The 11,002-nt window shown below is 44.1% G+C and overlaps 1 protein-coding gene across 6 annotated transcripts in view; it reads right to left on the bottom strand.

Annotated features, from left to right (window-relative positions):
- The window catches only part of BRPF3 (bromodomain and PHD finger containing 3), a 49,516-nt gene that overhangs the window by 15,534 nt on the left and 22,980 nt on the right, over positions 1-11,002 (bottom strand). For 3 of the 6 annotated variants that reach the window (XM_032804859.1, XM_032804860.2, XM_032804861.2), the window contains exons 8-9: positions 8,845-9,348; positions 5,453-5,549 (exon numbers count right to left, since the gene is read on the bottom strand). In XM_032804859.1, the coding sequence (XP_032660750.1) occupies positions 5,453-5,549; positions 8,845-9,348 (601 nt within the window). The remainder of the gene's footprint in view (positions 1-5,452; positions 5,550-8,844; positions 9,349-11,002) is intronic. The other 3 variants (XM_032804862.1, XM_032804863.1, XM_032804864.1) reach the window with 3 other exon arrangements.

The following is an 11,002-nucleotide window of genomic DNA, read 5'->3' as shown; positions in this document are numbered from 1 at the left end:
TGGCGATCCCGAAACTCGCATTGTTTGCGTTCCATGGTCCTTCAAAGCTACACATCGATATTCTTGCAAAGGTTACGGATGCCTGTGGGTTAGCTGTTCCTCGCTTTCCCAATATTTTCCGATTCGGGTTTGAGCAGCACAGTGCCTGAGCATTTTGTGGGCAGAAACATTTGCCCCAGTGGTGGTGCTTGAGGGGTACGCTCACCCCTCCTTTGTGAGGCAACAGACACCACCCTTTAGGCGCCTTTTTACTCCGGAGCATGTCATTTGTAGCAAACGCACATAGACACAGCATCGATGGACCCTTGAGATCACAACGGTATCCTGACCGTTGTCAAACTCGGCGTACTCTTTGCCAGCAGCAATCAGTACAACGGAAATATCTAAACCGATGAGCCATTTTACAGTACTCAGGATCTTATATTATTTATAGTCTCTTTCACTAGTTGTCTAGGGGAGTGTGGGTCGATGGGGAGGAAGAGCTGCACGAGTGTTCCGATTTCATAATGTAGGAATGGAACACGCTATGACAGCCGTTGTTATTAGCTACAGACATGGAGCGGTAGCGCACTTGTTAGCCATATGATCAGGAATAACTCGCTATTGTCAGAGACTGCTGTGGAGGACTGGTAGCTGTTAGTCCTTCATTACCCCTTCCTCTCCTCCATGAGCGCTACTCCTCTCGTCTGGGAGGAGTTCCGAAATCGATTTAAGGAGCCGTTTAACTCGATATTAATGATGACGTCGTGTGAACGGGTACAGCGTTAAATCGGTATATCGGCCATTAAACCGATTTAAAGTCGCAGTGTAGACCTGGCCTCAGGGAGTTGGTAGGTAAGATCCCATGGTAAGCTAGTCTAAGAGGAGAAACAGTTCAGGAGAGTCAGCAGTTTTTCGAAGAGATATTAGTAATGGCACAAAAGCAAACTATCCCACTGCACTGGAAAGATAGGAAGTATGGCAAGAGACCACTGCCTTACCCTTTAATGATCTGAAACTCAAAAAAATAGTCCTATAAAAAGTGGAAACTAGGTCAAACTACAAAGGCTAAATATAAGCAAATAACATACGTATGCAGGGACAAAATTAGAAAGACCAAGGCACAAAACAAGATAAAACTAGCTAGAGACATAAAGAGTAACAAGACAACATTCTACGAATATACTAGAAGCAAGAGGAAGACCAAAGACAAGGTAGGCCTGTTACTCAGTGGAAGGCGGGGGGCAGGGGAGAGGGGGGAACAATAACAGAAAATGTGGAAATGGCAGAAGTGCTGAATGACTTTTTGTTTCAGTTTTCTCCAAAAAAGTTTAGTAGCGATTGGACCTCTAACACAGTGAAAGTGAGGTAGGATCAGAGGCTAAAATAGGAAAAGAACAAGTTAAAAATTACTTAGGCAAGTTAGATGTCTTCAAGTCAGCAGGGCCTGATGAAATACATCCTAGAATACTCAAGGAGCTGACTGAGGAGATATCTGAACCATTAGTGATTATCTTCAAAAAGTCATAGAAGACAGGAGAGATTCCAGAGGAATGGAAAATGGCAAATATAGTGCCAATCTATAAAAAGGGAAATAAGGACAACCCGGGGAATTACAGACCAGTCAGCTTAACTTCAGTACCCAGAAAAATAATGGAGCAAATAATTAAGCAATGAATTTGCAAACAGTTAGAAGATAATAAGGTGGTAAGTAACAGCATGGATTTGTCGAGAACGAATTGTGTCAAGTCAGCCTAATAGCTTTTTTTTGACAGGGTAACAAGCCTTGTGGAATGGGGGAAGCAGTAGATGTGGTCTATCTTGACTTTATAGTAAGGCTTTTGATACTGTCTCGCATGACCTTCTCATAAACAAACTAGGGAAATACAACCTAGATGGAGCTATTATAAGGTGGATGCATAACTGGCTGGAAAACCGTTCCCAGACAGCAGAAGAGCATATCAAGTGGGGTCCCACAGGGATCAGTTCTGGATCTGGTTCTGTTCAATATCTTCATCAATGATTTAGATAATGGTATAGAGAGTACACTTCTAAAGACTACGGATGATACCAAGCTGGGAGGAGTTGTAAGTGCTTTAGAGGATAGGATTAAAATTCGAAACGATCTGGACAAACTATAGAAATTATCTGAATTAAATAGGATGAAATTCATTAAGGACAAATGCAAAGTTGTCCACTTAGGAAAGAACAATCAGTTGCACACATACAAAATGGGAAATGACTGCCGAGGCAGGAGTACTGCAGAAAGGGATCTGGGATCACAGTGGATCACAAGCTAAATATGAGTCAACAGTGCAACACTTGCAAAAAAAGCAAACATCATTCTAGGATGTATTAGCAGGAGTGTTGTAAGCAAGACACAAGAAGTAATTCTTCTGCTCTACTCCATGATGATTAGTCCTCAACTGGAGTATTGTGTCCAGTTCTGGGCACACATTTCAGGAAAGATGTGGACAAATTAGAGAAAGTCCGGAGAACAGAAACAAAAATGATTAAAGGTCTAAAAAACATGACCTATGAAGGAAGATTAAAAAATTAGGTTTGTTTAGTCAGAAGAAAAGAAGACTGAGAGGGGACATGATAACAATTTTCAAGTATATAAAAGGTTTTTACAAGGAGGAGGAAGATACATCTTCCTTATTAACCTCTGAGGATAGGACAAGAAGCAATGGGCTTAAATAGCAGCAAAGGCAGTTTAGGCTGGACATTGGGAAAAACGTCCTAACTGTCAAGGTGGTTAAGCACTGGAATAAATTGCCTTGGAAGATTGTGGAATCTCAGTCATTGGAGCTTTTTAAGAGCAGTTTAGACAAACACCTGTCAGGCATGGTCTAGATAATACTTAGTGCTGCCATGAGTGTAGGGGACTGGACTAGAAGACCTCTCGAGGTGTCTTTCAGTCCTATGATACAATTCTATGATCTGCTGAGGGAGGTAACTCACCACACCCCCTTAATAGGTGTATCTCCTACTTCGGGGATGGACCCATTACTTTACTAAGCCTCTACCCTCTCTGTCCTTTTGCTCCTGGAGGGGTGGAAGTCAGAAGCAATCCCTAAGCTCCCTGAAATTGTGGGCAGCCCTTACTTGCCACACATGGTATGTGTGCAGGGAAGTGTCTTTGTGTTCCTTCCAATGCAGTCATGTGAGGATAGGGCACACTCCAACCCTATAAGTGGTGGGGTTGGGTGGGGGCGGGAAGGGATACATTCTGCTCACACGCTGTAGACTGTTTCATAGCCTGCTATCTCAGACCTTCTGAAATATTTGTTAAAGAAATTAAAAAGATTAGTGAGTACTGTGGACTATCTTTCTGCAAAATTGGGCTTTAAAAACAATACTATTTGTGAGTTACAAGAGCATCTAAGAAAATCATGTGAATTTGTTTTTTAATTTTTTTTTTATTAAAAAAAAAATGTATAAATCCAGACTGAATTTGCTCTTGGGTTAAAATGTGTTAGGTTAAAATCAGTCCAGAACTAATTTCTGTTGACAAGCTGTACACCTCTGAAAACAAGTTCATAACGGAAACACAAATCAAATCTTAGCTACAACCACAAAATTATAGACATTTGTTGACAGCTAACATTTTGGAACACTCTATGTAGCTCCTAGAACAGGGGTAGGCACGTGTGCCAAAGGCGGCACGTGAGGTGATTTTCAGTGGCACTCACACTGCCCGGGTCCTAGCCACTGGTCCGGGGGGCTCTGTATTTTAATTTAATTTTAAATGAAGCTTCTTAAACATTTTAAAAACCTTATTTACTTTACATACAATAGTTTAGTTATATATTATAGACTTATAGAAAGAGACTTTCTAAAAACATTAAAATGGATTACTGGGACTCGAAACCTTAAATTAGAGTGAATAAATGAAGACTCGGCACAGCACTTCTGAAAGCTTGCCGACCCCTGTCCTAGAGAAAAGTTTGCATCCTAAAAATGTTCTTGTGACTCAATGCCTCAGTGGAATAGTTTGTTAAGGGAAAACCATAGTGATTAGTTTTAAATTGTTGCCCCAGCTCTGAAAAGGCATGTTTATGGGAAGAGTTTTATGCCCTCAGAGACCAAATAACATTGCAGGATCAGGGCCTTGCATGGCTAAATGAGTATTTTCTTAGGAAGGAAGGGTGGCCTGGTGCAGTGTTTCTCAGTTGGTTGGTCATGATCCCAAAGGTGTCACACAAGGCAATCGGGGGTTGTAAGATGTTGAAGATATAGAAAATTTTATTACAATCTAAAACAAAGGAAATCTTGCTTTGCCACTCACACACCTCCCCATTCAAGGTCAAGCATTCTCTGGATAATCACCATTATCACTGCTACCTGAAAACTTTTCACTTCAAATGAGGATGTCACCAACCTGAAAAAGTAATTATGGTTCTGGGCTGAGACTCACAAGACCTGGGTTCAGTTCTTTGCTCTGATACAAACCAGTTGTGTGACGTGGGGCAAGACACTTATCTAGCCTGTCTCAGTTCCCCACCTGTAAAATGGGACCACTATCTTCCTACCTCACAAGGGTGTTGTGAGGGAAAAATCTATCAGTAACTATGAGGTGCTCAGATTGTGAGCAGGGCAGTGTGATAGACAGAATCTATGGTCAGACCCCCAAAACAGAACAGTAATATCAATCATATCATATATACTTGTGTCTATGTCAACTGTTTTCAGCCAAAAAGGGAGGTCGGGTGATCAGTTTACACACGTGTCAGTCCTGCCTGAGGTGCCCAGAATAGAAAAGAGAACATCTTTTAAGCACTGCTTCAGAATGAAAGCAGCAGTGCTGTTAAGTGATGGGGGCTCATCTTCACCTCAAGAGGGTTGGGCTGACCAGGTAGGACCTATGTTTCCCCAACTTTGGCTCTCTGGTAATGGATATACCTGTGTAAAAGCGGCTAGAGCATGTACATGCATATCATGTAACATGAGTCTACTATACACCAGTACATCTAAAAAATCAAACGCTGTCTTGGGATCTATGAACTGGCTTGAGAACTATATCAGGAGTGTAAAGCGTGTAAATGCAAGAGGCTTTTGGCTCTCAGCCCCAACATTAATACAGAAGTTAAGAAACAAGTTGAACAGGATTTTACATGGTGAAGTTGCCTTAGAAAGAAGGGCATGGAAACCCAGTGAGAACATATAGGACTTACCTACACTAACACTTAGTTCGCAAAAAGCTGGGGTACAAATCTACCATGCACTAAGTGTCCGTGTGGACCTACTGCTTCACACTGACAGTGCAGTTAGTCCCTAGAGCACTTTGACCCTGTTCCATTTCTAAGCGGGAGAGATCAAAGCATCCTATGTAACTTTTAGTGCGCAGCAGAGGGGTCCATGCAGACATTTGGTGTATGGCAACCTAGTGTGGGGTAGACTTACACCCCAGCTTCGTGTTCGTGTGTAGACAGTACGTATTCTGGGGAAGGGCTCAGCGAAGGGGACTTACCTGCAGGCTTCAAATGCCAGCCCACTGCCAAGGCCGGAGCTGCACTCTGAATCAGACCCGCTTTCCATATGTTTCCCAAAGCCGTTGGTCACTCCTGCTGAGAAGACAGAAAAGAATCAGCCTAAAGCCCTGGTTTGCCTCTCCATGACCCAAGGATGCTTGAAGGGGGAGACCGAGAGGCATCACAACCTGCTCAGGAACTGTCACCCTAATGCTCTGGACCCTGCATCTCAGAAGGAGAGTATCATACCAATAGCCAGATTATTCCGCCCCCCACCCCCACACTTTTAAAAAAAGATCTTATTTAACAGCAAAGTGAATGCTAAACTCAGTTCCCCAGACCCAGCAACAGCTAGCAGGGATCTAGTAAAACAGCTTTTTCCCCTAACTATTTGGAACAATGGTTTAGCTTCAAACCAGGGGTGGTGGTCACCGTAGTCACTGGTACACGTCTCCGATCAGTTTCTAACTGTTGATGAGAGGGCACTTCTCGCTCACTTTCCCTTAACTCACTGGGATTACCGGAGGCGAGGCCTCTTGTCTGGACAACCAAACACTCGTTCTGGATAAATGAAGCACTTTATTTACAGTCCACTGGACAGGCTGAAGAATGACACACGCAAATCCTGGGAGCATTGACTGACTGCTATGTCTACCCATGGCTAAACATGAAAACAGGCCTCTCGCCGCCTCTGTTCCCTTGGAAAGCAGCAGTCCCCCCACATTTCATACAAAAGGAGCCCCCTATGGCAGACCAGTATGGGGTACAACTAGCAAAGCAGAGTCAGAGGAGAGACAAAGCAAACAAATCATCTGCTTCTTCTGGGGCTGTCTGAAAAGAAAACGAGGCAGGAGCCCAGTTTTAGTGTCAAGCTGTGTTAGATGTGCCCATTAGTCAATGCACCCAGGATTTTCAAGCTCAGATCAACAGCTTGCCCATCAGTTTCAAGGTGCTTTACAAAGGTTATTGAGCATTATTATCCCCATTTTAAGGATGGGGAAACAGGCACAGAGCGGCAAAGTAGTTTGCTCAAATTCACACAGAAAGTCAGTGGCAGAGCTGAGAACTGAACTCCAGAATCCTGACTCCCAGTCTGGTGTCATATCTGCTGGAACACTAATGGTAACACATTCTGGCTACAACTAACAACCACACGGATAATTGTATTTTTTTTTTTGCTAGAAAATCAAATCTGAGATTTAGAAAATGTCACCTTAGATAAAACCTTCTACCTTGGATTTCTGGATTTCCTATACATAGTTCACTTGAATAAGCTAAGGGAGTAAGGAAGTGTAAGGAAGCAACGGTCCATGGGTAGACCAAATCTCCCTCTTATCTTCTTTCTCTCAGGCCATTTCAAATGTCACTTTAACAATGAAACGGAATATTTAAACTTATTCCTCTGAACTCTAATATCCAAAGTTGAAAACACTCCCTAAGCTGGCCGGTTTTTCATTCTATACAACTGCAGAATTTACCAACTCAACAAAACATAACCCACATTGCAAGGACATGGTGTTCTCTGATAAATAAATACAAATGCAGGATCATCTTTCAGCTTACACAAGAAACCATAAGGAAACACAAACTCCAAAGAACAGGCAAGGACACACCTACAGTGAATGGCCAGTGAGGGCTTACAGGTCAGCTTGGAGGCTGAGCACCACCATACGAGATGCATTCCATGGACATCAGAAGCAAAATTCAGAACTGGTGTTAGCAGATGCAACTCCATAAGACTTCACCTGGAGTGAATTTGGCTCTAGGTACCAGCTCACACAAGTTTCAAACCAGGCTGTCAGAATTCTAACAGGAATAAACGTGACACTTCAGAGATCATCATCCATATGCCTGTGTCAATGTCACTACAATCTCTGAACCAGTAAATATGGAACAAGGAGCCACAAGAAACATATTTCTGGGAGTCACCTGGTTCTAGTAACACAGGTCCCATATGCTTCAGCGGTAGTGCAAACCCTATGTATTACTTACACTCCTAACATTAAGATAAATCAGCCAGGTTTGAAGTTGGGGAAGGGACTGGATCAAAAAAGCAACATTTCAGCTCATAGGAAAAAGAAGTAAACACCTGATCAGCAGTGATATCCTACCTAATTTTTTCTTCTTTCTTAATTTCATCCTCTTACTCTTAGCTAAACCTAAGCCCACCTTTGACAGCATTAAATCATTTTTCTCTGTCCTTTAAGTATCTGTAGATGGTTCTTGTGTGTCCCCCAACCAGGAGTCACTGCTTAGACAAACTGTAGTTAACTCATTTCTTTTAATCTTTCCTGATAAGTCAATTCCACCATTCTGATTACTTTTCTCTAAACTCTCTCCAATTTGTTAACATCTTTCTGGCTGTGAGATGTCCTTGAATGATTGCAATATTCCAGGTGCGAGCTCACTAAAGTCTTACAAATAGACGTTACTCTTATCTCCCAGCCATGTGATGCTTCTGAATATGCAGCCCAAAATCACTTTGACTTTATTTGCTGTCTGATCTCTTTCCAGGTTTCCCCTGCCAGTCATTATTTTTGCCTTGAATTGTTTTCACTCAGGCGCTTCCCCACGCTTGGCAGTGTCTTAAATTTGATCTCGTTTAGCACTTCCTACCCACATTTTGAACCTCTAAAAGGGATCTTTGTATTTTTCTCTTCTTGCCAGTTTTTGTGAGTTTGGACCATCTGTTAATTTAATTAAAATGAAGTTTAACATAGTAATGTCTCATCCAACGCCAGATGCCATGCTGCGGAGAGCAGAGGCCCCTAAACTTCTATGGCCGTCCAGTCCATCATGCTCCCCCAGTCAGGGCCTCGGAGAGATGCCGGAGCCTAAACAAGTCATCGCTGTGATACGGAACTCTCACTCCTAGAGGGGGTGCGTCCATGTTCAGCTTTTAAGGCAGAGGGCATTGCAGGAAAGCATGCATTTCTAACCCACTACTGGGGACTTTACTCAACCCAACACTTCTAAGAAGCATTACATTCAAAAATAAATAAATCACCTGCTGAGATATTAGTGCCAGGCTCATTGGGAGGTGGAAGAAGAGATGCAGCCCTTGTTGAGTGAAGGGGAAGCTTGCATGTTTGCAAGCCACTCTCCCACCACCACTTCTTGGCTGGCTGCCAGAGTGCAATTCCTCTGGGTAGATTCCTACCTAACCATAGTTTGCCCCTATTTATTTAGCACTGGAGTCCTATGAAACCCACTAATCACCAACCAGTTCAACAACCCCTTTGCAATGACTAAAGGAAGCAGCTGACCCTATGGGAGTTTGGAGACCATCTTTACAAAGGCAGCTGTGCCAGCTGGCCAAGAGAGTGGTGACCAGGCAGCCCTGCCCAGACTAGCTCCAGACACCCGAGGAAGAAAAGCCCAGAGGAATCACCTGTCTCTCCTGACTGCCTGGGGGATTTCTCGCCATCACTCGCGCTGCAGCTCCCACTCCGCAGTCGCTTCCGGGCTTGTCGTTCACCCTCCGCACTGGAGGGGGAAAGCTGTCCGCTCTGGGTGTGGTCCTCTCCGTTCTCCAGGGGGCAGTCCAAACCCCTCTGCAGCTTCACCCCATTCTTAGCTTTTTTAAAAAGGACAGACGTACGCCTGCCCACACCACTGAATGGGGGGCTGGCAGGAGCGTCCATGGCCTGAAGGGCCAGTCCGTTCAGTCCACTGTCACTGAGCAAGCGCTGGAAAGCGTGGTTCTCCCTCTGTAGTGCCTTCTTATCAAAGAGCTCGCCCTCTGATTTCATCCGTTTCTGCAGTCTGTTCAAGGACTTGCTTTCACTGATGGGTTTGAGCGTTGGAGGGTCCTGCAGAGAGTCCAGCTCAGACAGGGAGGGTGCGGGTCCCGTGGGCTCCAGGGTGGGTGGATGTGGGGGCTTGGTGTCATCTGCTAAAGAAAGAAAGAACCTGCTTGAACATTTTAGAAAGCGTTAATCCCAAAAATACTGATAGCAACTCTACCCCTTTCCTATGGCATCAGGAAAGCCATGGGCTCAAATGATAACAGACGTCTGTCATTCTCCCTTACGGAAGGCACCCCGATAAAGATACAGGTCAGAACTAGAGTGCCCCCAGATGGAGAGCAAGTCCATCTTCTTCCACACTAGATCCAGCTGCCATGTTGGTTGCATGCCTCATATCTCTACGGCCACTATCTGGGTATTTTATTTCCAACGTATGAAAGAACAACCTCAGATAGTAAGACATAGCAAAGCAGGGGAATGACAGATGTGACATTGGAAACGTAGAAACTTCTAAAGACTATTATTTAGAGATATGCCAGACAGCGTAGGCACAGGGATTATTCATAAACTTGTGCCTCTATAAATATTATATGCATTTTTGTGAGCGAGGGATTGTATTTAAGCTCCACTGGGGGAGGGTTATCAAGCTTCCTCCAGGGACTACGAACAGAGGGAGGTAATTATTGCAAACCCAGTGACAAGTAACTCCAGAGACGTAGCACCCCTGGGAGGAATTGCATAGACTGGTTCAGGCCAGGTTCGAGAGGCCAGCAGACAAAAAAAAACAGGATTTTGGTATAAAGAAGAGCCTGAACTGAGCCATAGCACCTCATTTAGAACCTCAAACTGACGTGAAACTGTAACCAAGAGGGTAAAGCCCTGCTGGAAAGGGCTGGAGGACTTTGGGAACCTCCCAGGGCTCTGTCTGGAAGATGGGCTACACCTGGTAAGCGTTGCATGAGTGTAGACTGTATTATTTTATGATCCGTTTTCTCTCTATTGCTTTTGTCTTACAATAAACGTACTACACTTTGTGAAAGCGAGCTAGTCAATGGTAACGCTGTCAGAGTCTCTGGGAGAGCACGAACCACAGCTGCTGAACTACGGTCAGACCTGCTGGGCTAGCCACAGAGAATAACAGGGGGATTGCAAGCCTAAATCCCCAGCCCAGAGAGAGGGACGGGGGTCCCCACCTATACAGAAATGATGGCTGGAGATCTGAGACCTTGAGCAAACCACAGGAGGGGGCAGAGGTGCAGCAAAACTCAACCTGTGACATATTCCTCCAACCTCTCCTCTCATACTCTTCTAGCCTTTCCTGAAAGGTTTGTAACCCCATTCCCAATTCCAATCTCTCAAACAATACAATCCTGGCAGCAGAAATCTATGGCCTATACCAATCGATAAAGTGCCAAGAAGTATCAGGAAGGTTTCTGATGCCCTAATCCCTTGGACAGCCTGCTCCAGATTGTTTTCAAAATTCGTTACATGTGGCCCGTACCTCTTTCTGATACAATTGTCATAAGTAGATAGGTAAGGGTTAATTTTCTTTTACCTGTAAGGGGTGGACAGGGGGGAATCAAACACCTGACCAGAGGACCAATCAGAAAACTGGATTTTTTAAAAAGTCAGGGGCGGGAACTGGGGACTCGGGGTCTTTTGTTTCTCCCGGCTATGGATTGAAACAGCTTTTCTGCTAACTCCAATCTTCTTTCTAATATTCTACTATCAAGTGTGAGTACAAAGGAAACCAAGCAATAGGCTGTTATGTGCTTTGGTTTGTATTTACATGGGTGTAAT

This window comes from Chelonoidis abingdonii, chromosome 4 (genome assembly GCF_003597395.2).
Source record: "Chelonoidis abingdonii isolate Lonesome George chromosome 4, CheloAbing_2.0, whole genome shotgun sequence".
Classification (NCBI taxonomy): domain Eukaryota; kingdom Metazoa; phylum Chordata; order Testudines; family Testudinidae; genus Chelonoidis; species Chelonoidis abingdonii.
Note: the sequence above shows the minus strand (reverse complement) of the source record. Positions and strands in the feature narration are given on the sequence as shown.